The sequence below is a fragment of the Clytia hemisphaerica genome, unplaced genomic scaffold, assembly GCF_902728285.1.
Source record: "Clytia hemisphaerica strain Z4C2 unplaced genomic scaffold, Clytia hemisphaerica genome assembly, whole genome shotgun sequence".
NCBI classification, from domain to species: domain Eukaryota; kingdom Metazoa; phylum Cnidaria; class Hydrozoa; order Leptothecata; family Clytiidae; genus Clytia; species Clytia hemisphaerica.
In genome coordinates, this window is record NW_027104175.1 from 1,677,822 (window position 1) to 1,705,181 (window position 27,360).

Sequence of the window (27,360 nt, forward strand, 5' to 3'; positions counted from 1 at the left end):
TTCAATATTTCAAATATGTGTATAGTTTGTGAGTTTCCTTAAGACTCACAGTCAAATCTCAGCCTCAGGTTCTTTATAAAGGTCTTTCTTATAACAATAATACAACGTGTAGTCAAATAAAAAAATCAAAGATTTCAGTGATCCGCGAAATTAAATTCCCGCGAATTTTTCGAAAATCGATGAACTGCGAAATTAAATTCCCACGAAAAAAAAGCAATTTGACCAATTGCAAAATTAAATTCCCGTGAAAATTTCTTCCCTTAAGGTACTCAGAATCAACCACAGTAATCTAAATAGTCCAAAGATTCTATGAATGACGAAAAATATTATAATTCTAATTAAAAGAAAAATCAAAACTACGCAAAATTTTTAGCATTTCATTCAGCTTACATGTTTTTTTATAAGCATTGCACTGTGTGTAAGCATATCTAGGCTCAGAAACGGGAAAAATTAAGCTTGTGGCAAGCATTACTTGAGCCTAAGAAAAATGTTTTTTCCTGATTTTGGCTATTTTTTTTGCTGGAATTTTAAGGCTATTTCCCTAAATCTTTTGCTTTGGATTTCTCGATTGCACTACGAAAAGATATGTAATTATTTGGAATTATCTTGATGACGCAAACTCTATTGATTGAATTGGTGATCTATTTTTCTATCTAATTGTTATTGATATTTTTAAAATTAAATCGAAATAACGAAACGAGCGTAAAATAACTCGTAAAAGAAGGAAACAAAAGAGTTAAAACACCAAATAACTCGAAAAACTATAGGAAGCAAAATAACTCGAAAATTTAAAAGAAGGAAAAAAACCGAGTTAAAATTAAGAAATAATTCGGACATTTAAAGGAAAAAAAATAACTCAAAAATTATTAAAAGAACGCAAAAATAACACGAGAATTTAGGGAGCAGTCATTAAGTATAGCATATACCTGGGCAGAAGGGATTTGTGTAGGGTATGAACTTTTTTCCCTCTTCTCTTTTGGGTAGGGTATCAAAAAAACTTGAAGGCTTTGGGAAGAGTACGAAAATATTTTGAGCCGAATTCAATTTTTTCAATTCTAAAACTCCATTATTCTTCCAAACCCTGAAATCTGAGAAATTTTAAAGTGCCATAAAAAGGGCTCAAGTACTTTAAGGGAAGAAATTTTCGCAAGAAGAAATTTTCGCGGAATTTAATTTCGTGAATTTGGGCGTAATTCACGAAATTAAATTCCACGAAACACACCAAAATGGCTAATCCGCGCTGTCAAATTCCGCGAAACACGAATATTCTCACAATTAAAAAAATCACCCCTAAAATTGGTCTTTTTAGGGGGAGGGTTAGAGTCAAACTTTGAAGATATCTTTAATTTCATTTGATCGTTTTTTTAAGCTAGCTTCAACATCCAAAGGACTAGTGCGTTCAGCTACAGCTTAACCGGCGTGCGACCCGGGTACCGGCTAGTTTTTCTTATTATTTTCCTCCAAAAGATTCCGATGATCAATAAGTTTGACTGATTGTTCCAATGCTTCATTAATGAAAACTCTCTCCTTAGCTCAAGCAGAGGAGGGGTAGGGTACGAAAATTCTCATCCAACTTTTGGTAGGGTATGAAATTTATTTGAGAACTTTTGGTAGGGTATGAAAATAAGAAGTCTGCCAAAAAAAATCCCTTCCACCCCGGTATATACTATACTTAATGACTGCTCCCTTACAGGAAGGAAAATAACTCGAAAATTTAAAAGAACAAAAAAAAACGAGAAATAACTCGAAAATTTAAAGGAAGGAAAAGTATTCGAGTTAAGATACCAGAAATTACTCGAAATTTTAAAGTCACGGAAAAAAACTGAGTTACAAAATTGAGAATGACGTGATAGAAGGTACGTCAAAATATGACGTCATAACTCGGCTTTTTAACTCGGGATTTCCGCGCCTTACCACCATACCAGGGGTTTCGCGTGACTTTGGTGAGTTAAATCTTTCCGGGTACTTAGAAAACGAAAGTACTTTGTTAAGTTTTGTAGCATTTCAGGCGGGTTCAACATTAGTGTACTCCGATATTGGCCTGATTTAAGTTCTCTATATGTAACGATCTTAAAATATATCCTTAGGCTGAACCCTACTGCATTGCTCATCAAAAAAAAAGTGCTACAGTCAGATGATCAAAAAGCAGGAAGCCAAAGAAATTCTTTTATACAATTTGATAATACATCTACAGCTATACTCCATAGTAAGTTTTAAGGTGGCTTTAGTTTGGTATTCTTTCATTCAAGAAAGTATGTATATTATGGATTTTTGACTTAATATAATGGGCCACTCCAGAATTTGTCTGTAACAGGGGGCGGACGACACAGCACAGGCTTTCCGAGGGCAAAAGTTTTCACCAAAATTTGAAATTTCCAAGGCGAGAGAAGTAAATGTATGAATTTCCAAGGCAATTGAATTAAAAAAGACAAAAAAGAGTGGAATTTCCGATGCATTTAGCAAAAGTACATGGATTTTTATCGGAATTTCCGACCACCACTGGAAAAGAAAAATTATTTCCGAGGCTAGAGAAAATTAAAAAATGCATGTCGTCCGACAGGACAGGGGGTAACAAAAACTTTCTGGAATGGCCCAGTATAAATGATATAAAAAATGTAGTAAAAAAACATAAAAAATAAAAAACAAGGGTCTCTTTTTGTTTTTGAGAAGCAAGCTAGGCAACGAGGTGGTTGTCTGTTCTCATGTGTAGATCTTTTTTTATTCTGAAATTTTTCTTTGAAGTTTGAATTAGGCGGTCATCAAAAAAATGCTCTGTTCGCGTCGCAACGGGTGTTAAACATGCAAGCGGGCGTACGGGCGGTCAAAAACATTCCCGGGTTTTTTTGTAATCACGCCAGTAACTCAGGGGCGGGTGGTAACGCGAGCAAAACAATTTTTCGATAGTCGTCAGAGCAATTGAGAAAAAAGCTATACTTCAAAAGAACAAATTGCTTTTCCCAGACAGTTAGTCACACTAGGAAACTAGTGTATATGTATAAGAATTGCGAAGCGATTCAGGCAAGTCACTCGATTCGCAAGTTGCAAGCAAAATATTTATAGGGTCACTAGAATCGTAAATACAATCCCTAGATACAACTGCTCAGGTCCAGGAAGACTGTGCCCCTTTAGAGATTTACTCAAACACTTCAGGCGTACAACAAACTTACAACGTTTACTTCTACGAATTTGAGGAAAATTATACAAATTGTTTCACAAATCGTTGGAAAATCAGCAATTTCAAATGAATGTGACTTATATACCCTAAAAATATTTCTTTAATCCATTATGCTCTTCTCTACTCCCTAAGAATATTCAATAAAAAGTTCAAAAATTGTTTTTGCTCGGGAAAGTTTGTCTGCCTTAAGCATTGAGTATTTTTAGTTATTAGTTTTTGTTTTGAACTTGTTTTACTTCCGGTTTCGAATTCCTTGCGTTCGAAATCGAACTTTCGAGTTTCGAATCTTTAATTTCGAACGTTCGAATTATAAAAAGAACATTCGAAATTTTTTTTTCCAAATTGCAATTTTTTGATACACCCCTTAACGAAAGAACTAACATAAACACCCCTGTGTCACATACCCGCTGGAAAACTTGGCAAAAATTTCGTCTCCGGTAGAAAAATACCCCTTTAACCCTTTATCCCTTTAGTTTCCCTTGCAGAGAACCCAGAGGCAACAAAATTAAACAAACTTAAAACATCACCCGGTTTATTGAGACAGGGATGTAAAAGAAGGAGGATTTCAAGACTAGAATTTAATGGAAATAAGTCGACTTATACAATTTCGAAATTCAATAATCGTACGCAGTTAGGAATATCGTATAATTGCATCATAAATTCTGAAAAATTTAACAACGTTCTAAAATTATATTAAAACTATTAGCGCTGTAAAATCCTGAGATGAAAATTATGAAAAACCAGATAAAAAGTAAAGATCTGAGATTTTGAAAGAATTCTTCAACGATGCTACTAAGCAAATATTTTACTATATATTTTACTGGCTGTGTATTTTTTCAAAGTTGGGAAATCTAAAGGCTCTTAATCTTAAGTATGTTGGAGACAAGTATGACAAGTCTGTCACCCTTGAGTTGTTGACAAACAGGAGCAAACTCTTCACATAAAAAAGTTTAAAAAAATCTGTGACTTTTTTCTCGGCTGTATTAATTGTAGCACAGAAATTAAAAGCAGTTAAAGTGCATCATAAAAATAATGTCAAGTTTTGTCGATGTATTTTGACATTTTACAAGTCATTAACACGGTTAACATATACCATTACCAACAATAAAATCCTTTAAAATACAATCCCATTTCAATGTTCTATTTCCCTGACCACCAATGCGTATTCATAAACAACAAACAACAACCACGGAGTCCATATCATCGAGGGTCGGCCAAGCCAAAATTTAAAAACAACAACAGAGAAACAGTTCTTCTTCCACTCAATAAGGGGAGGAATAAATTCTTCCAGGTTAGCCATATCCAAAATATTTTATCTTTTTCCCATTTCAAAACATACTAAAATTCCAAATTCATGTTGTGCTCTCTACTACCAAGATCCATAATCATCTAAGGAATGGTTCTTCCACCATCATAATACAGTTTATTTTCCAGCTTTGAACCTCTTTTTGCAACGAAGCAACAACTCCGTTGAGGCTGCTGTCCTGTTGACGAAACAATAAAAATTCCATCTTCTTTCTTTCTCCAGCTGCTTTCTTCGTTTCTTTTCATCAAGCACCGTTTCTTTTCAATTCAAAGCACCAACATCTCTTTTCAAAACAATGATTTTATTTTTCAAAGACAGAGTCAACATTCGAATTCAGAGTCAACATTCGAATTTGGAAAAGTTCGAAAATCTTTTCCCGAGTCAATGCAACGACTTCTTGAAAAACGAGCGTTTGAACGCTTCCAGCCCGCGCTGATTTTTCAATCTCTTTTTTAAATTTCCTAATTTAAACACTAGGGAGATAATCGAAACAGAAACTCAAGGCAAGATTATCTCCGCAACATTTTAGATCTGGTATACATCCTCTACACTAAAAACCAATTGTTCCAAATTTACGGAAGGGACGGATAGAAATGTATGAGAAAGTGCAGCCTGATGGATCGACATGATGTTTTCGGTACCGTAGAAAACGCACATCAATTTTTCCTTGGCGCTCCCCTGGTATATAGAATTTAAAGGTACATGCACACGATAGCAAAACTGCTTCGCTCATGTATATTCGCTTCGCAATTAAGCTTTCAGGGAAAACAACATCAGTCATCTACAGGATACATTTCAACAACAAGCAGTTAGTCACACTAGCGTCCCGCCAAAATGCGTATCAAAGATTTATGCTGCGAAAGCGCTATATTGTTTACTTGACTCTCAAGCAAAAAAATGCGCCGCAAAACTTCTAAAGGGATTCGTGAAAAAATAACCCGGCACTTTTTAATGAAATTAACATTTTCAAAAACTTTGAGAAATTGCCTAAAATTTGAGCCATAGATGAAAAAGTTTGAGCCAAGCCAACCTTGAAAACTAATTTGAAGATCAACTTCCCAAGGAAAAGATCTACGGGGGAGGCGGAACCCACCTAGATCCGCGCACCGCCGGATAGGCTATCTCCCGGAAATTTTGCCGGATCTCAAACAATGACCCATTTACATGTGCGGAATTGTTTTTACTTTAGCGTATAAACAAGGCCTTAAAAATCGAAGCGCTGTCTCGGGAATTTAATGACTAATTTTGGTTGGTTGATTTTGGCTGCTGCACGTTTTATTTTGTTTCCAACTTTCAAGTTTTAAATTAATATTGTCTTGCGAACTTGATTCAGGTAACTCTCATCCTTGTTGTTGAAATGTATCCTGTAGATGACTGATGTTGTTTTTTCTGAAAGCTTAATTTCCTAGTGTGACTAACTGACAAGGATGAGAGTTACCTGAATCAAGTTCACAAGACAATATTAATTAAAACTTGAAAGTTGGAAACAAAATAAAACGTGCAGCAGCCAAAATCAACCAACCAAAATTTGTTATTCAATTCTCCTTCAAAAAGTAGAAACATGTGAAGAAAGGCTAAGACCAAAGCAACCACACGACATTCACCTTATTCCCGGTCACCAATTAATGCTTCGACGAGAAAAATGACTGGTCACGTGACGAAAGTCCGCAATTTTTCCCTCCGCCTCAGTTGACTCCTTGCTCCACCTATCCAGCCATGCCTAATTTTTAAAATATGCATGATACAGTTATTATGCATCATGACTGTATCATTGTTTTTATGCTGGAGTACATAATTATTCAACATGGCTACCTCTTTAAAAAAAGGTCTATAGTCCCAAGTTGGAGCAGTTGACGGTAGGCATGTGACATACCAAATTGTCAGAAATTTCATGTACATTCCAAAACACATCACAACTATGATTTTGACCCCTAGCATACCGTAAGTTGGTCGAATCTCAACATCCATCCTTCTTCTAATTTCAACACCCTTCTTTAGAGATATAGAATAATTAGAATAATATGAAAGTTGGAAACGGTGATTGAAAAAGAATTTTTCCTCTCCTACCACTAAGCAAAGAAAAATAGTTTCAACCTTTCTATTATTTTCAGCTCTAGAAAAGGGTGTCGAATTTAGACGAGGGATGTCGACATTAGACCAAGTTACGGTATGCTAGGGGTCGAAATCAAGCTAGAAAAAGCAATGGCTATTTTTTGACATTTTTTTCACGAAAAATAATGTAAAATCATAAAATTTTATCATAAAGAACACGTATAATTTGAGCTTGAAAATATATTTACATACAATACATTTTAAATATCACTAAATGTACGGTTAGTGTAAAATGTGACAGGTCACAGGTTACAGGTCACAGGTCACAGGTCAACAAAGTGCAGACCAGAAAAAAGATAATAAGATCATAACATATACATAACATAACATTAATACATAACGCATTAAATTACAAAAAAGTAATACATGTTATTTAGATATTATAAAATGACAATTGAATAGAATAACAACATAGTGACACTTACTTACAAAAATAATGACAAAATCATAAAATATGATGCCTAACAAGACAAAAGCACGAAAAATATTTATTATACAAAATGTGATGTGGATGGTGTGAATGGATAAAAAATGACACCAAACAGAAGCTTGCAAGGTCCCAAAGAGAGTGGTTTTAGAAGGATGGAACTAATTAATTATTCAGTTATTATTTTAATGTCTTAATGACAATTTTTGACAAAAATATTAAAAGAATCATAAAATCTGATGCAAGAAAAGACAAAAACACGAAAAATATTTATAATACAGAATGTGATGTTGATAGTGTGAATGGATATAAAACGGTACCAATCAGAAGCTTGTGAGGTCCCTAAGAGAGTGGTTTTAGAAGGATGAAACTTTAATTAATCATTCAATTGTTATTTTAATGACTTAATGACAATTTTTGACAAAAATATTGACAGAATCACAAAATATCATGTCTTACAAGAGAAAAATACCAAAAATATTTAGCATACCGAATGTGATGATAACAATATGGCTGGATATAAAATTACACCAATCAGGAGTTCGTGAGTTCTCTGAGAAGGTAGTTTTAGAGTGATGTGTTTTATTATATGTAACCATCATATAACATCACAAACATTACAATATGTAATATACCTGTTATACGTATAATATGGTTTCAAATATTTTCTGGTCTGCATTATACACGGCGCAAACTGCGAAAGATCGACAAAAGCACATGGTTAAATTTTGATGTTTGAAATGGTTTTATATGGATGAAATTGCTTGAGAATTATGTTTTTGATAATTCTTTGTGTTTTCCAAACATTTTCCTCTGCAATGACATTGATTAGAGTCAACCTGTCATCACTGACCTGTGACCTGTGACCTGTTACCTGTGACCTGCGTTTTACACAAACCGCTAAATGTACTATTATAATGGTGAAGCTGGTGAAAAATAAAATCATCTATTGTTTGAAAATGTTCAATTTCCTTGTTATATGTGATCCTTCAAGCAATTTTATGTACATAAAAATCTTTCCGGCACAGTCCGGCAAACATCGGAAAATGATCCGCCACATTGCCGGCAATATTCGATAATCCTCCGCTCACTCATAGAATTAAGCCGGCAATTTATCGGTTCACGTGTCCCCGTGTCCTCTGCTCATATTTTCTGACCCCAAGCCTGTAAAACCAATGCAATAAGGTTTTTTGACTGGCTATTACTAAGTTCTTGAGGGACCAGTTTTTGCCTGAAAATTATCTTGAAGAATTTTTTTTGACATGTTTATACCCCAAAATGTCCCATATGTAACGTGTCCTCTCAACACTATCAATGATAAAATGATTGTTGTGTCATTTTTGGCAATTTCCATCAGCTAATTCTTTTCATTTTCAGTTGTACTAATGAGAAAATAATTTTTTTCCGTGCTACTTACATAGTTAGCCTGATCTATATTTCTGGTGTGGCTCTTTAACTGCGTGGTTCAATTTTTCTGTCCCATACGTAATATTTTTCTAAAAAGCCTGTGAAATTTACAAAACCATACATTACCAATCATGCTGTTTTTAACTTCTCTTCTATATCCCCTATTTGATATTTGTCTTCTGGGTAAAGATTTTAGGAGCTATAAGCCCTCAAATCTCATAAATTGGAGTGCAACCACCATAATGTCCCATACGTAACACCAACGATTCACAATTTTTTTCTGTAAAGGTTTACACTGAGAATCTGTTATTGGAGCACTTGCAGTGTAGCTGGAACCTCGATATTCCAGGATTAGAAAAAGCTATACTATACCTGTTATCTTTTTTCTTTCAAGAATCAACAAGCCATCAACATTGATAAATTACACACATTTCCTCAGAAACTTTTAAAGTTATCTGTCATTATGACTTTCTTGAAACCGTTCCGAAATTAACCAATCGGGTTAGGTATCTGAATTCCTATGGGAGTTCTTTTCTGAGATTTGTAAAATAGCTAAGTCGCTAAAAACTTTTCCTGGGGGTTTGAGGAATAAACAGAACTGTTATCATTTGTTTTTTATTTAAACATATATTTAAATTTGTGCTCAAAAATACTTAAATAAATAAGTTAATAATATTATTCAATATACTATTTGTATCTCTCAGAAAATAAACACTTACAGAACGACATAGTTTATCATTTGGAATACCCCGGTGTTTGGACCATTCTATCATGGGCGCAAAATAGGGCAGAAATTAATACTAGGGGGAAATTTGTAAAATTTCTAGATTTTTTTAGTCAAAGCACTTGTTATACATTTTCGGAAAGTACAGGAGTCCGAATTTCAATGTTTCCAATTTTTTTTCGGACACTTTGGTGTGATTTTCAGACAAATATGACAGTCTCAGGTAAAAATCATAGGGACAAAAATTAATGAAAATTATAGCTTGAGATAACGGAGACCTGTTTTATATTTTTGGAAAGCTCTCAAAAAATTTGATTTGATTCCTCTACCTAACTCGAGATATTAACCCTTAAAAACAGTGTTTTTCAGCCAAAAACAGCTGTTTTGTCCAGTTTTTGCGCCATTTGAATATTACTCTAATCTTAATTTTTTGAGAGCTTTTCAAAAATATACAACAGGTCTCCGTTTTCTCAAGCTAAAATTGTCATTAATTTTTGACCCTATAATTTTTGCCTGAGACCGTAATTATTGTCCGAAAATCACACCAAAGTGTCCGAAAAAAAATTGGAAACATCGTAATTTCTATTACCCTACCCCTTAGCTTTCCAAAAATGTATAACAAGTGCTTTGACTAAAAAAATCGAGCGACCTCAAAAAAACGAACAAATTTCCCCCTACTATAAGTAGCACCCTCAGCGCAAGATTGCCGCTCATCTTTATTCGCCTGCGCGAAAACGCAAAATAATCATTTTTTTCTCGCGCGCTCAAGGGAAAAGGAAAGTGATTGATATTCTTTGAAGGAAAAATGTCAGAAACAAACCCAAAGACCAAACAATGTATTTTGTTGTTGAGAATCGATCCTGTGAAGATGAAAAAATTTCTGCCATGCGTTTCTTTTGGAACGGTGAAAAACTCTAATTTCGATCTTCCTTAAGGTAAAGAGGTTGAAAAATTTGGGTTAGCGAGGCAAAAATCGCTAAAAAATATAATATATAAAATAGTAATCCTCAAAAATCAAAGTTCCAGCCTAACTGACTTGAAGGTCTCATGGATGTGCATAATAGCAAGCAAAACTGCATAGCTGGAACCCCCCCCCTTGGCCTGAGGGGGGGGGCTAAAAGGTCAAACAGCAATTGGTACCTGATATTGGCCTGTGGCTAGGGGGGCTAACCATGTTAGGGGTCACCTAAATTTTTTCAGATGGACCTACCTGGGGCTAGATTCTATGTTTGGTGATTTTTTTCTGAGCTTGCTTTTCATCATAAGCAGCCTACCAGACCATAGGTTGACACTTTCTCATCTTATATTTTAGTGGGCAGTTCCAGAAAAAAATCATTACCATAGCTGTGGACGACAGGGTTTTGGGGATTTTTTTTTCACTTGGAAATCCTGAGAAATTGGAAAAAGGTTTCGGAAAATCCAGGATTTTTCCTCATTATTTAGTCATATGTATTGGAAAATCCATAAAATTTGCTCTATTTCCTTGCCAAGTTTCGGGAAAATCAAAGATTTTCCGGTAAAAAATCTTGAATGTTAAGGAAATCCTTAAGTTCTTCAAAAGTAAATTGTTACGAAAAATCCATGTCGCTCACAGGGGGGTAACGGACTATAGCTTGAACCGCCCAAGCAATGCTCAAAAACTGAAAATTTGGTATCTAATATATTATCTGTAAAAAATCTTTAATTCTGTTGCATTACTTTGATAAAAAATCTGTCTGGCAAGGGATTTGCACCCTGACTTACAAAACCTTGATAATCTGGCATGAACCTTCAGTACAGTTTAGCTTATTTCCTATTTCATTCTTAGGGCATTTATTCTATTTAGCAAAATAAGCTAAAATAACTATTGTATTTGTTTGATTGTTGTCATTGGCTTAGGGGTCACCTAAAATATTTGGCAACTTACCTAAATCTTACGGGTCAACTGAATTCTTAGGGGGCACCTAAAACCTGCTGCCAAGCCATGAAACTGTAAATTTCTTTTCCTTTTTCTTGACTTACAGCAACCCAAACAAAGATGTCCCATGCGTAACAGGCTATCCCATACGTAACAGGCTGTCCCATACGTAACATTTACTCATTGTTGAAAATTCAATTTTTCAACAAATGGGTGGAAAAGCTCTCTGGAGTAGTTAAACTTATCAAGTATTGATCCAAGTAATAATTGAAAGTCTTATAATGAATATTTATTCACAGAATATCCCAAAATATCAATCATGAAAATGCGTTACGTATATGGGACATCCTAAAAAATGAACCAAAATTTTCTTCTTTTTGGTTTAATTAGTTCTTTGGCTTAAATAAGTTCCTTGGGTTAGTTGTGATCTATCTTTCATGCTCATTTTGATAATAGACCCTTCTGGGATCTTAAATGCAAATCAAAATTCACAATTTTTTGAAAAAGGTGATAAATTTGGAGAAAAATGTCAATTTTCTCATTTTTCCCAAATCAGAAACCTCAACTAGACTTTCAAATGGTCACTTTCATTGCCTAGAATTGTTTCAAAGTCAATTTTTATTTATGATATGACTTTACAGTTAGAAAATTGCCTATGAACAGTTGTTACGTATGGGACAAATTTTCTTCAATTGGCTACAAATGGTGGGCATTATCTCCAAAACCAAAAATACTTGAGGTGGCACACATTTCAAATTTCACACAAAGATACCTAAGGAACAGTTTTGAATAAAATAATCATTTTTGAAGAAACTTTGATTTTCACTTTTCTTGGAATAATTTTTGGGCAAAATTCTTGCAACAGCCCTGATGCGAGACTTTGATTGTCAACAAAGTGCCGTAAAATATCATTGAAAAAAAGATGAACTTTAAATCTTAAATATTTTCAATTTGAAGAATTGGTACAAAAAAATGAAACATGGAAAAGTTTTATTTTTTATTGGTTCAATCGAAATAGGGGATTTGGAAATCTTTCTATGTTTGATTTTTTGCACAAACCTTTGTAACTATGGACAAGCACCCCGTTGCTAAGATGTTGGCTTGAAATCAAAAGTGAAACCACTGAAAATAAAAGTAAAATCAGCCCGCATTCCAAATCCTGTAGACATAATAAAAACTTTAATAATTTTCTGCGTGACTAACGGACATCCTACATGACCTGCCTCCCCCCGAATATCAAACATGTAATACTTTGTTCTTGTAAAACCTTATGTTGAATTATCAAATCTTGAATGTCTGGTAGTAATTTTAACCAAAATTTGGTCAGTAACAGTTAACACAAAGCCAGAAAAAGGGTATCACAATATCTTTACTTTTTATAGCAATATTACAGTTTTTGGTACTTCCAACTTCAATTGCCTATAAAAAAATGAGAAATTGCTTTTAGACTTGGATTGGATTTATACACTTCAATATGTGTAATTGAGATCTAACAGTGATTTCTCATAGTTGTCAATTTGAAATTTTGATCTAGATGTTACTTTACTCATGGAATTCATGATATATTTACGTAAATTATTATTGTTATAATAAATTATTGTTATAATAAATTATTGTTTGATTTCTTGGGTACCCCATTTTACAGTTTTATAGCAAATTCAATATGTACATATAAACTTTTTGGCCTCCTTTAACCATATAATTGCATCGTCTTTGGAGAATTTACTGTTAGATAACACCTTCTACGAATCAAACTAGAAAACCAGCATTAACATTATCAAATTTATCAATTTATCAATTTTGACCTGATGTGTCACTTTAATGCCTGATTGTATATAAATCTACACATTACAATTTTTTTTAAATTTCTATAAATTGATACCACTAAACATTTTGTAGGGTACTATTGATAATATTGAGCTGAAATTGCAAAATATAAAAGGGTATTATGTAAATCTCACAGAGAGATAATATAAAAGTTATATAAATCGATGACCAGGAACAAAATTTTTCTATACATATTTTTAATTTTAGGTTAAAAAAAAAGAGTCCATGAGATGAAGAAGACTGAAGAACAAGAATTTTCAAATTCATTATTAAATTTAATTCTACTGGAATCATCTTCTCTGCTTTCAATTATCGGAAGTCTTCTTATTATTGTGAGTTATTTGTTGTATAAAGACATCCGGACACCGTCAAGACATATCATAGTATGTATGAGCATCTCTGACTTGGTTTACTCTACGGTAAACTTTCTCGATGCATATGCTAAGAGTCCAAACCATGATGTTTATTCAGATTTATGTGTATTAAGCAGTTTCATGGGTTCAACAGCAATTTTATGGTCGTTTTTTTGGGCAGTGGCACTATCAATATTTCTTAATGTGCTAATCGTGCAAAAAGATCCTGTATTTGCAGATACATTGATTCATAAAGTATTTCACCCAGTGTGTTGGCTTATACCTCTAATTATAAATGTATTTGCATTGTGCTTCAACAAACTTGGTAATACGTTTGACTTTGTTGCTCCTGGTTGGTGCTGGATAGAAATAAAATTAAACGGTGAGAAACATTCTCATTTTTGTGCTATATTTTTAATGACAGTTATAAAATCTGCAATCAGAATCTCAAATTAAAAGCTCAAAGTTGACTGCTGCTGCTGCGGATTATAATACAGACTACTCCATTTAGCTATTTATTCAATCTATTCTATTTCCCTTTTTCCAAAAATATGAATTTTTCAGATTTATTACAACTGATAAAGCTGCACCTTTGTAACAAGTACTATCTTTCTTAATAGATGTTACTGGGAAGGTCGAAAATAGAGGTGATGCAATATTTTGGATGACATTAAATTATAAAGGAATTGAAATTCTGACGTATCTAACAATTGCTTTGATGTATTTGAGGATTAAATGCCACTTGAAGGATAAGGTTTTTATTATCAATTCTATGTTGTTGTTTTTTCCATTTTTTTCAATCAGTTTCAATAAAAAAGCAAAGCCTAATTTCATTCATACTTAGTCTATTCTCAACTTCAGTTGAGAAACTTTCAACTTATGCTGAAATCTTTCACACTTGTTCTTTGGCTGAATATATGGGGGTGTTTTTTTTCATTTTTTGAAAATTTTGATTTTTAGGGGCGTGGTCACGAGTTTTTCGCCAAAACGAGGCTAAAAACTTTGGGACAGACAGACTTAAAAAATTGTCCGATTTGGTTGAAATTGGTTACTTTTATCAATTTTCCAATTGGACCTACAAATTGAAGAATGAAAAATTGAAGATGAAACCAGTGCGGTTAACACGTTCAACAGTGTTGCAATAATTGCTGAAAAGGCAGGTTTTAATTATGAATAAGAGAGGAAATGATTGCTAGTGTCAAATTACTTAAAAAGTTATAGGTGTAAAAATACTCTTTTCTTGAATTTTCTAATTCTAGATAAAGAATTTCGAAAATAGTGAACGCAAGATGTCAACTTTTGTATCACCGAAATCAGTTCAAGCGGCAAAAACAACAGATCGTAAATTAATTTTCATACCAATTATGTTGGTGTTGTTGCGTATTTGGGGAACCATACGTTATATTTTGTTCATTATACAGAGTAAGGATGGAGATATGGTTCATCTAAGAATGAGTTTAGCCGACAAAGCCTTCCTTTGTTTACAGGTGCGTTAAGTATTGTTTTAAAGTTTGACTTTTTTTTGGACCTACCTTCGGGTACCCCGGTGGAGGTTCTATAAATTAACCCATGTCCGTTCGTTCGTCTGTTACCAGCTTTTCTCAGGATTGGCTCATTAGTTTTTTCAGATTTTTTGCACAATGATGCAAAATGGCAATGCCCAGAACGTGACGGAGCCCGATTTTTGAGAAAAAATTTATTTGGGCAAATTTGGGCCAAAAACTACCTAAAAATAGGGCTTTTTGGACTTTGTGCAAAATCATGTACTTCATTTTTTCTGATTTTTTGTACAAAGATGGAGGGCAAGATTCTCTAAAGAATGGCTGAAGTGGTTTTTCCCGGAAAATTCTTATTCGCCTTAAAAAACGGATTTTCGTATTTTGGGGAAATTCCCTTACCAAATAAGAAAATATACCTTTTCTCAATGTTGACTGATAATTTTTTTCTGAATTTTTGCACAATGATGCAAAATGGCAATGCCCAAAATGTGACGGAACCAGATTTTTAAGGAAAATTTTTTTGGGCAAATTTGGGCCAAAAACTGCTTAAAAAAAGGGTTTTTTGGGCCTGAATGGTTTAAGTGATTTTCGTATCTGGGGAAATTCGTTTTTACCATTTTACATTATTCAACACACAAGCTTTATTTTTCCATTCTGAATTTTTGTACAGTTATTGTCACTTTTTTCTTATTTTCATCTGATGTTAATCATTAGGTAGGTCCATTCAGCATGTTGCTTGTTTAACTTTACTTTATTTGCAGGATTAGTATTGAAATATTTTATTTAGGAAAAAACTAACAGGATCTAGGGAGGATTTGGTTGGTAAGTTATCAAGTCACTTTGCCCCAGCTTTTTTTTCACCAATAAGTTATTTTCTTTAACTGAATTTTTGTCTTTTCTTATAATTATACATTTTCAAGTTGGTTTTTTTTATTTCAGACTGTTGGTGACAACTTGATCGGAGCTGTCAATTGTGTCCTGTTTTGTTTTCTCACACCAAAAGTATGGAATCATCTTAAAGAGTCAATGTCTAACATGAAGTCAAAACTTTGCTGCAACAAAAAGCAAGAGATTATCTTAGACCCTGATGAAAAGACAAAGCTTATTTCCCAAAGCATGTGAAAATTGGTACTGTAGGTTTTATTGATGACTAAAAAACGAAAGAGCATTCTTTCAATGACGTTCTAATGGCGTGATTGTTTCTCCAACTTTCGGTTTGTAAGAAGTGATGATAGCTTTCAGACCCTGGGTGTTTACTTGAGCAAGTGAAGGGTATGGGTATGTGCCGCCCTTAAGCGTACCCTTTTTGGAACCTGGCAGTCCCTGTAAGGGTTGGAAAAATCAGAAAATCAAACCTCAGTCCTACTTAGGGTCGGAAAAATAAGAAAATTTCAACCTTCTGCTCCAAAAAGATAGAAATTTGGTCAAACTAACCCCAATAAGGGTAGTAAAGTTCTTCTTTTTTTCCGCCTTTTTAGTCGTAGGTCTAAGGGTCCAAAGTTGGAACCTAGTTATCTCTAAGCTACCAAGCTAGAACCCCCTGTTTTCTTCAGTTTTGACTCTTGGAAATTTTTTTAATGAAATTAATAATATTCTTTGTAACTTTGTATATAAATTGCTGAATATATTGTTTTTTATTTTGTAATGATTTTATTTTTAGTAATTTTCTGGTATAAGTCATGAAATTATTTTTTTCCTTCCTTATCTCTACGTTTTTATGAAGGGTTACTTTACTTTTTTATTCATTTATGAGATGCTTATTTTGTACTTTGTATGTGTCGCTTCTTTCGTCATAGCATAGCTGTCAATTTTATTTCCTCTTAATCTAAAGATATTTTATGTAACGATGTAAATTATGTTTTTCTTACATTAAATACGCATATATTCAGTTTTTGTTACAGTTTTTTTTTATATTTTTTTCATTATTGACCAAAGTATTATAATACTGCATTAGAAAGTATAATCAAAAAGTAACAAAATTGCATGTGTTATGTTATGGTGTTACTATGCATGAAACGAGCTCATGTAATTTTTTCTATTTTTAATTAAAACTTCTCTTTTTGAGTCATGTGAGGCTTTTAATTGAATCTTCAGATGAATCGATTTGACAACATTTTCGACTTATTAAATGATAAACCGTGTTGTATGAATACTACTTCAAAGATACTACAGTAAAATAGCATTAAGCCATGTGTCTACTCCGGAAAGTTTGCAGCGGATCGGTACGGATTGGAACGTTTACTATTGTTCTAAGGATTACCTTCGACCCAGTTGCCACATATCTTTTTCACGTGAACGATTCAATTGTTCACGTGTTTGGATCGAAACAAACGGATCGAAAAAAAAAGTTGGATCGGTTCAGATCGCTTTTCTTCTTCTTTCCAATCCGTACGGATCCGTTGCAAATTTTCCGGAGTGGACACATGGCTTTAGGTTCTAATGTAAATGGTCCTTCGTTTATTTTTTTGAATGAAAAAAACTTTTTTGTATTTAGAGCGAACAAACGAACAATTTTATAAATGAAAATGAAAAAGAACAAAAGAAGGTAACAAATAGAAGAAGATTTCATAAGAAAATAAAGATGGCTGCGAATGACATGCTCAGTGAATTATTCAAATTTCATGCACAAATCATCATCGTCCTTACCTGCAGTCTATCCATTCTTGGTAGTATCCTTATCATCACAACGTACGCTCTCTATAAAGATATTCGTTCACCCTCACGTCACATTATTGTTTGTATAAGCATAGCTGATATGTTTCAAGCAATGGCTAACTTATACTCTGCTTATTTTGTAAACCAAAAGGATGAACATTTTATGGAAAATTGTATAATCCAAAGTTTTGTTGGGTCAACAGCTATCAATTGTTCCTTTATGTGGACAATGATGCTAGCCATTTTTCTCTTTATCTCATTGGACAGAGAGAAGCCATCTTTAGCCATTCGATTGATTCATCCATGGTTTCACTTGATATCCTGGCTTATACCTTTATTCATCAATTTGTTAGCGTTATTTCTTAGGAAGTTAGGCGATAATTATGATTCAGCGTCTGCTGGATGGTGCTGGATTCGAATGGATGATGGTATCATATTTATTTTACAATCTTTATTCATTTTAAGAATATTCCCAGAATCTCCCAGCTGCATAGGATAGTTTGTTGAGCGGTTAACAGACAAATAAAAAAATTTGTCGGTGGGAAGGTACTGGCTAGTATGAAGGCATATGCGCTTTAAATCTTAAGTGAAGAAATAGCCTGATTCTAATTGCTCCAAGTGAAATTTTTTTACCAATCATCAGGTGCTCTCCCAAAAGATAGATTTTTCTTCTGAGTGCAAACTAACTTCTTTCTGAATTCGATTTTACTAGGTTGGGGGTTTTTTTTGGTTGAGTTTATCTCTACCCAAATATTATATTAATTCTTTTTTTTTGTCTAGCTCATGCAACATTATGGATGTTTTTGGACGGCAAGGGTTTGGAGTTGTTAACATACATCGTTATTATAGTGCTTTATACTAAACTAAAATGGCATCTTCAACGAAAGGTATTAAATTTAAGGGTTTTTAAACTTTCTTCAAATCTTTATGTTTGTTTTACTGGTAGCTTTAAGTATTTCAGAATTAATTGCCTCCTTACCGAATGATTTAATTCTTTCTTGTTATTCAGAGGTTTGCTATCTATAATCCAGGAAATAGTTACAGAAAAATGCTTTTAAAACCTAGTCCCTCTTATACAGTGTTCAGGTCGCTGGAAAGTTTGTCTGTTCAAGAAAGGGAGGAGGCATCTCAGAGGAGTTGTTTCATTCTTTTTTGCCCCTGATTGTCAGTCATTCAGCAGTTTTCGAGTTTTCAGTCATATAGTTATGTCCTACTATTTTGTATTTGTTGTCATGAATGATTTTATTAATTACTTTCTACACTTTCTTATTCTAGATTCGAAAATTTGAACGTAGTGAATCATTCAACGAAAACTTGACACGTTTCTCACTTAAAGCAGCCAAACAGGTGGACAAAAAGATCATTCTTGTACCTATTGTTTACATATTGTTACGCATTTGGGGTACGGTGCGTTTCTTCATGTTTATAGCTGGTACGGATGATAAGAAATATAGAGTTGTAGCTGACGTCTTCATAGTTTTACAAGTAAGTGAGAGTAAAATTGCTTTCTTTTACCGTCGTCCTCAGGTACTTAGGATCTGGAGAAGCCAGAAACTAGCCACCCCTTTGCAGAAAAACACAAACTCAATGAAATCATTTTAACGGTGGTCTTAGAAGGATGTATATTTGAATGTAAGGCCTGATTTATATGTGGGTGGGAACTTGGCAACCACCTTTTTCTTTTTCTACAGAACCTTAGTCTTACTTTGGTTATCTTGCTTTTTCTGTTGATTTCATAAAGACTCTCCTGGATGACTCATCTCTTCAAATTGGATGTGATACAACCCAATCTTGTTTAGCTCTAGTTTAGACAATCAACTTTTCGCCCTGTCTATTCTTATTGCGAATTGAAGTTGGCATCAGAGAGTTGGCTGTCTAAAGTCAATGCATTGCCCTCGGGGGGGGGGGGTACTTAGGCAAATGGAGGGTACGGTATGTGCCGCCCTTAAGAGTACCTTTTTTGGACTTCCAAAGTCCCGCTAAGGGTCGGAAAAATCAGAAAATCAAATTTCAGTCCCACTGGTCGGAAAAATAGGAAAATTTCAACTTTTTAACCCCTGAAAGATTGAAATTTGGTCAAAATTGGTCAAATTTGTACCGCTAAGGGTCGTAAGGATCCCAAAATTTTCCTTGGTTTTCTCCTTTTTAGTCCCGGTAAGGGTCCAAAGTTTGAAAGTCGGGCGGCAACCCCCCCCCCCCGTCAGCTCGCAACCCTAGTACCACTACCCCCCCCCCCCCCGGGATTGCCCTCTTTTGGCGTCAATGCAATGTCTTCTTTCAACCTTTTTATAGATTTTAACTACCGAATTAGTGCCCATTTTTTGCCTACTCTAACAATTAGGCAGGCAGAAAGTCCGTCGTCTAAACTAGAGCTTAATTGAAAAAATGATGAATCTGTTTCCTCTCCTTTTTTTAGTTATTTGGTGATAACTTGGTTGGATTTGCAAACTGTGTATTGTTTTGTTTCCTAACAGTGAAAATTCGAAGACATTTAAAAAGTTCGTTGTCTCGAATGTACATCAAATGTCGGACATGTTACCGGCCAGACGAGTTTAGTTATATGGATATTTCTTCGGATGGAGAATTAAGTGAAGATATGTCACTTTCTTCTACATGATACATATTCAAAATGAAGTCATTTTTACTATCTGATAAAGGTGGAAATGTGGAAATTTGCTCCAAATTTGAATACGCACTATAAATAAATATGAATATTTTTATTTGCATTTTTGGATACACTTTTGTTACGATAGATTATCGTGTTCACTTTATTATGACTACGTATTATATTTTACAGAGACCATTTTTATATTATAAACAGTTTGGAATTTTTAACCCTTTCAACCCAAAAGCTCTTTATGAGGTTTTTTAAAAACACTATGATCTGAATATGAGATATATCCGGAAGTCATCATTGAGAACTTAGAACTGAAAGGGTGAAACGAAAAATTTTGTGTAGAATTTTTATAATTTTGTAAATGTTATAAAAGTTCACTAATCTAACAGCACTAATTGATACTAATTTAAAAAGTCATAATTTATTTATTTAAAATCCTGGTCTTGCTGTCGCCTAAACTAAAGGCAACCCTGTGTCACAGAACCGTTTGGACCCCAGCCCCATTTGGCAAAAATTTCGTCTCTGGTGGTGGAAAAATACCCTAGAATTTCAGCCCCACTGGGAAATTCAGTGTTTAAAAATTGCGCTTCAAAACCGTCCCCACTGAATTTTTAACCTTGGAACAATAGAATTTCTATCCCGATTGGGACTATTTCGATAGGAATTTTTATCCCCGATGAGAAAACAAGTTCCACCGGGGCTGTGAGACAGGGGTGTCTAAAGTCATCTTTGGAGTAATTGAGTATGAATTGAACAATATTTTGGAACTAAAAATTTAGTAAGAGTTAGAAAATAATTAACCATTTAATCAACCATTTAATTGAATTGAATTCGATTATTCTTGACTTAATAAGAGAAAAACTTCATTCGGTGAAACTTTTTTCTGGCAAAGATTTTCCTGTTCAATTTGCTGAGTTTACAGACTAAATGTCTAGGAATGAATTGTTTTCTCAATTTTATCTTAGGTGACTAAAAAACTAAAATGATACCGTTCTATGTACCTGGATAAAGTGAAGCATGGAGAAGATAGGTGCAGGCTACAGACTTTGGGCTTTACGAAACCATGCAAAAGAATTCTTAATGGTATCGACAACCCTGTCTGTTTTTGGTTGTCTGGTCATCATTGCCACGTATGCTTTATATAAAGACATTCGATCCTCTTCAAGACATATTATTGTATGCATCAGTATAGCTGATTTGGTTGTATCCTTATCTAACCTAGCTGCCGACTTTCTTCCTCCCGCCATACATGATGCATGTATTCTACAAAGCTTTGTCAGCTCGACCGCGCTTCTTGCATCCTTTATGTGGACTCTCTTCCTGGCTATTTTTCTATACATCAGTTTAGTTTTAGAGAAACCGTTCACGGCTAGAGCTTTAATTCATCCATGGTTTCACTTGGTTTGTTGGTTGTTACCATTGGTGATTAACATGGTTGCATTGTGTACTCGTAACCTTGGTAACAATAACGACCTTGCAGTGTCTGGATGGTGTTGGATCGAAATACCAGGTAATTAATTATTCTAATTATACAACTGAATTTATTTAGGTTGCGTACCCCGCTTGATTTGTACTACCCCGCTCTCGCCTAAATCTTTTTTATCAAAACCATTTTCTCCTAACGTAATTTCACGCGCCACGTATCTTCTATAGCAAAACATCATAAATTTTCTGTCTCACTTCTGGATTCTGGAATCCTCAGTTCGGATAGTCTACACAATAGACAGCTCAAGGCTTCCAGGCGTTACTCTTGGTCTATAGGCACTGCTATAGGCGGCCACTAGTAACCCCGACCGGGAATTGCTTTATTAATAGTTTTAAACATAATAGACAACTTTCACAAAGGATGTTTAAAACACAGCTGATCGGCTTAGGCTTCGATACTCTCTATTGTTTTATCAAAATCTCAGTGCGCATGCGATTTACCCGGAGAATTTCAATATTTAAAACAAGAGTAGTGCTTATATCCCGAAGAGTAGGAATTTTACGCTTGAAACGAATTTAGTATTTGAACATAAAAGTTATATCTTTAGGTTCTTTAACACTTTTAACAAAGAATTGCCTTTATAAATTGCCTTTTAATCAAATCCCTTAAGAGTAATTAAAAATTTAATTGCAAAAATGACGTTATGAACTTTTAAAAGACGTTAATAATATCTTGCATTACCTTCTTTTATAAAAAGTGCTAAGTTTTAATGGGTAATTAACCTTTTTGTTTCAAAATTATTTTAAACTGTCTGCAAAGAATTGAACTCTTTTAAATTTTTTGAAAAGATTTTCAAAATTAATGCATCAAAAGTTAGGGCTGTTTTTAAAAATTGGGATGGAAAATTGGTCAAAAAACATAATTTTCAAGATTTTTAGGCAAATAAGCTTTTAGAAAAAATTTCCGAAAAAATAATTTTCGGTAAAAGATACACGGTATACCGCCAAAAATTTTTCCATAATATTTTTTCTTCGCCAAAAAATAATACTCTTCGTCGCAAAAGTCTTCATTTCTTCTTCATCAAATTTTTTCATTGCGATTCTTAAATTTTCAGACTCACGGATAATTGGCCTAACAGAAAATCTATAACATAACATGCCACAATTTTGTTGGCTAAATTAAGTAGAACTTTATATTTTGTAAGTGGAAAATTTAAAAAACTCACTATGATCAGAGCCCATAGAGGTGTGATAAAGCAAAAGGGGCGCCAAAATTAGTAGTCAGAGGCGCCTTTTTCCACCCCTTGTCTTTTGCCCCCCCCCCAACAAAAAAATCGGCCGTCCTCTGCCACCACGCTACTAGTGTTTCTCTTTTTCTGTTCTGACGTTAGCTCACCTAAACAAAAGATATCACTTCCTGAACTAAAAGATGACTTTTATTCTGGATAGTTTGAAAGTGAAGTTGGACCTTTGGATGCAACCTACTATTTTAAGCCTACAGCTGAGCTCCTTATATGTTTTGAATCCAGGCAGATAATTTGCTCACTTTTGAAATATTTTCAGAGAGCGATACAGTGGACATCAAACGTGTGATCTTATGGATGTTTTTAGATGGCAAAGGATTGGAAATAATAACATACTTAATTATCCTTCTCATTTACATCAGAATTAAAATACATCTCAGAAAACAGGTAAAACTTTTTTTCAAAATAATAATTGACTCCTCAAAAATTGAATTGGTTTTGCTTTCAAAATAAACACTATAATAAAGTTAACTTCCGATGAGTCATTTATCAAATTTGGTCAATTAGATGAAAAGTTATGCTGAAATGAAAAAAAGAACCTATTTTTTAATATTACTCAAATTCGTCAAAAATGAATCTCACTTTAGCATAACTTTTTTTATCTAAAACTGATCTAATGAATCTAATTAATGGCCCAAAAATCTTTAAATATTCAGAAAAGAATTTCTTTTCAAAAAGGGTCACTTTTTTTTGCAAACCCGGTAGCAAAAACAGTAAGTATACTTTGGCATATAGTATTACGGAATTCCAAGTCGTATTAACATTTTTTATTTCAATGCACATTTTATCATCAAACAGATCAAATTCGATTCTTGTTAACCACCCTTTTGTTTAGATTCGACATTTTGAACGAAAACAATCCTTTTACACTGGTGCTATGACTAGCCTGAGTCTGGATGCAGTACGAACGATTGATCAGAAGCTAGTGCTGATACCTATTTGCTACATCATGTTGAGGATCTGGGGAACAATTCGTTTTCTGATGTATGTCCTTGGAAAGGAGCAGCATGGCTCTCTTCCTTTCCTGATGATAATGCAGGTAATTTTTTATCCACTTGTCTTTTTATAAGAACCATCAACTTCTGAATAAGCCTCAGTTATTCTTATATTTTCGTGATTTTTGGGCTTTCGTTATGTTTTTTTGATTAATGCTTTTTGTACTGATTTAAGAGTTCGTATTCTGAAAATTGAAATCACATTTTGTTAATGTAACCTTAATATTTATTGGATAAGCCAGTTTTCTGTAAAATTTTCTTTTAAAAAATAAGTGTGTTACTCAAGATTATAGTTCCAACGAGAGAGCCCGAAAAACCTCCATAATGTACAGGGATCCTTTCAACTTCGTGTTCCGTGTTCTTCGTGCTCGCAGAGCTTTTGGTTACACGAGGAAAATAAGTACGTGGCCGCTATTTGGGGTTCAGTGTTATCAAGAGTGCAATTGCCAAAATAAAGTTTTTCGTTTCACCTTTTTTAGGCAATTGGTGACAATCTGGTGGGGTTTTGTAATTGTATTTTCTTTTGTTTCTTGACACCAAAAGTACGAAATCATATCAAGCAATCGAAACTTTGTACTCTTCACTTTAAGAAGAAGGAAACTGAAACTCATCATCCAGTGAGTGAAAGAACTAATCTCATTTGGTAAACACTTATTTCATCATTTTCTTAACTTATACACTTATCAACCCTGTAAAGCGTTAGGAGACTTGGGTCCAGTTTACCAAGAAGGAAATGGCGTCAAAATTCCCGAACTCGTTACAATGAAATTCTCACAGACACAGGATTCTGACGTCATTTCCTTGGGAATTAATCACCAGTCTCCTCAAAACCCGACCGCGTCGTCAAGAAGGGCTGGTGAGTGTATTCTAAAGGTTTAATGAGTTTTTGAATTTTTCGCCTATCACCAGAAATCCAAACAAAGCTTCATCCTTTCTGTGCCTGACCTGATTTACAGCAAAAAAAAACACGGATATTAAGTTCAAACTAAAAATATATGAATCAAACGCCCTGATCAGGAGCTAGAACTCAGACCTCTGTACCTTATACGCAAGGTGTTAGCTATGAACGAAGTATTTGGTATACTATAGTCGTGAATAACTCGATTGATTTTTACATGAATTTTATCATATTTTTATAGAGCTCTGGCCGTCTAAAAGAATCTTGATTTGAAGGAAGTAAATCGCATCAAATTCATCTTTGTTTGTCTAGCTATTAGACATGATTGAAATATAAGTGAATCACATCAAATTCATCTTCGTTTGTCTGGCTATTGGACATGATTGAAATATAAGAGAATCGCATCAAATTCATCTTTGTTTGTCTGGCTATTGGACATGATTGAAATATCACTCTACGAAACTACGGATTTTCTCTGGTTATATCATTACTGTTTGCTTTGATACCATGGCGTTCTAAAGTTACTTTAGAACGCCGTGCTTGATACTGAAATTTAATTAAAAATGCTGCCATGTATTGTTCTAAAATAGTAGCTGTGATTCTTTTACCATAAACTCACTCAAATGGAAAGCTGCTGTGGATTGTGCATATAATTAATTAAATTTACCACTTTTAAGTCTGTTCTAGACTAGTTTCATTTCTGTAACTTAAATAACTAATGCTTTTGAGGCATCGTTTCAAAGACAGCACCAATGGGATGGGGGATGGTCTTTTAAATGTCAAAATGAATCATGGGTAATCAGGACTAATTATGCTACCAAAACAGCTTCCTATTAGTTGGACGCAAAAAACCTACAAAATTTCAGGCCAACAAAAAGTCGTTACCAGAGCTCGATGGTCCTTATTACCTGAGATTGATTTCGACTGTGAAATGTCCTATAACGTCACACCAAAAGGCCTTTTATATCCGTCACTGCATGCTGCATTGAAAGTAGAGTATTGTTCGAACCCTTATGACTGATTCAGCACTTGACATGGTTATGGTGCGACTTTTGGCAACAAGAGAGAGTATGTATTGGTTCCAGAAAAGTAAGCCCGCGTGTTTTCATTTCGACGGCTGAGATGGTAGACCTCTTGACTATTTCTTTGACTTTGATAAAATGTCCCTAAAATCGTTATAGGTCTTATAGTATTGTGCGAAAATCTTCGATTTGATAAAGGTAAAACGATCTTTAAAGGTCAAAATGCCACAAAATCTGCAGAAAGTTTCCTCAAAGGGAAAATTTGATAATAAATAAAACGTAGACAAACGTAAAACTTGTGATCTAAGCCACAATAAACTTCCAATATAAATTTTGATAGCATTAGCCATTTAACAGTGTCCTTTTTTGGAAGAATAACCAAAGGGGATGAGATTTAAATATAGTGCTTTAGTCTGATTTATATATTGTATGGCTATTCCATAGGAAAAGCCTACGTCAAATTTGTTACAATTTTCGAGATTTTAATAAACGGAGGGGGGGGGGACCTAATTGCCAGGGGTTTGGAAATTATACTTCTGAAAACCCAAAATAAGGTAATTATAGAGCCATGTAATTAAGGCTAAAATCAGGCTATTTAGAGCAAAATAAGGGTCCTTTTCTTTGACAGCTGAAAATATTCTTAAAAATTAATAAACGGGGGGGGGGACCTAATAAGGTCCGGGGGGGTTGGAAAATTTCCAAATGATTAACAAGCGGGGGAGAGCCCGTTTATTTGGAACCTAGCAGTAATAAGGTAGGTTGGAAGAATAGAAGAAAAAAAACCAAACTGGTTAACTTAGATGAAATGTCGATGAGTTTAATTAATTTTGGATATTATGATTTGAACTTTGATCACCATAATGATAATTGATTTAGTACCTTGGACCTCATAAAAATGCAAACTCGTTTAGTAACTTGTATTTTGCACCTCAGCAAACCAGGACATGCTGGATTCATCAATCAAAATGGGCTATTATACTAACTGTTGCATAACGTGTCTCTTATTTAGATTCAGACTTTGAACATTATGGTCTGGTCCAGTCCCTATAAAACGTCCAACTGGTGCAGATATCATCAATTAATTTCATTTTTAAGACAGTCAATCTGTCGGGTGAAAAAGAAATTCAGGTTTGTTAAATATCTCATGATGGGAGATCCGGGCATGCGAAATCTTTTATTTTCCCAAAACACAAAGCTGAAAAAGGGACCCTGACAAGCGACACGTCCCGTACCCCGTTTTGCCTGAATGAAAACCAGGAGAAGATCTTTGGCTTGTTTGCCTTTGGGTGACATAACAGTAAATTTTAAAAATGTCTGTTTTTAATGGGCGGAAATTTCAAATTCTCTTTCGCTTGTAGTGTCTTTCCCAGTTAGGATCAGAGATTGGTTCGTGTTTTCCAATGATGAAATTTCAAGGTTTTTTTTTAACCAGGATGAATTTCTGATTGACTTTTTTAGTCACAGCAGAGGGATTGCATCCCTCAATATCTGTAACATAGGGCGTTTCTGTTATTGTGCTATAATAGCTAAAGATTTAGAATAAGAATTTTTTAGCCAGAACTCTCTCTACAGTTTTACATGGTAATTAAATTACTCTTGCATCAATAAAAATGAAATTGTAAAATTTTATGTTAAATTAATATTATTAAGAAAATTCATATTATTTTGTAATTAATTTTTGTAATTAAGAATATACATGAAAAGTACCAGATTGAAA

The 27,360-nt window shown here is 34.1% G+C and overlaps 4 protein-coding genes across 6 annotated transcripts in view; 3 read left to right on the forward strand and 1 right to left on the reverse strand.

The window, feature by feature from the left end:
* LOC136814452 (uncharacterized) overlaps window positions 1-27,360 on the reverse strand; it is a 792,139-nt gene that overhangs the window by 557,348 nt on the left and 207,431 nt on the right. The window lies entirely within an intron of this gene.
* LOC136814416 (G-protein coupled receptor 157-like) lies at window positions 13,022-15,918 on the forward strand. Its single transcript, XM_067070959.1, has 4 exons — window positions 13,022-13,610; window positions 13,849-13,982; window positions 14,488-14,715; window positions 15,667-15,918. Exons 1-4 carry the CDS (start codon window positions 13,106-13,108, stop codon window positions 15,847-15,849), a joined length of 1,050 nt encoding a protein of 349 aa, XP_066927060.1. The 5' UTR covers window positions 13,022-13,105; the 3' UTR covers window positions 15,850-15,918.
* Window positions 17,111-20,634, forward strand: LOC136814417 (G-protein coupled receptor 157-like). The gene is made up of 4 exons (XM_067070960.1): window positions 17,111-17,810; window positions 18,163-18,269; window positions 18,658-18,867; window positions 19,799-20,634. Exons 1-4 carry the CDS (start codon window positions 17,309-17,311, stop codon window positions 19,997-19,999), a joined length of 1,020 nt encoding a protein of 339 aa, XP_066927061.1. The 5' UTR covers window positions 17,111-17,308; the 3' UTR covers window positions 20,000-20,634.
* LOC136814418 (G-protein coupled receptor 157-like) lies at window positions 20,969-25,383 on the forward strand. Of its 3 annotated transcripts, none has more exons than XM_067070961.1 (5): window positions 20,969-21,509; window positions 22,988-23,115; window positions 23,564-23,767; window positions 24,203-24,366; window positions 24,863-25,383. In XM_067070961.1, coding segments are annotated over exons 1-5 (990 nt in total). In that variant the 5' UTR covers window positions 20,969-21,016; the 3' UTR covers window positions 24,864-25,383. The 3 variants fall into 3 exon arrangements, with proteins under 3 accessions (XP_066927062.1, XP_066927063.1, XP_066927064.1); XM_067070962.1 differs by having other exon boundaries at window positions 24,203-24,340; XM_067070963.1 differs by having other exon boundaries at window positions 24,314-24,366.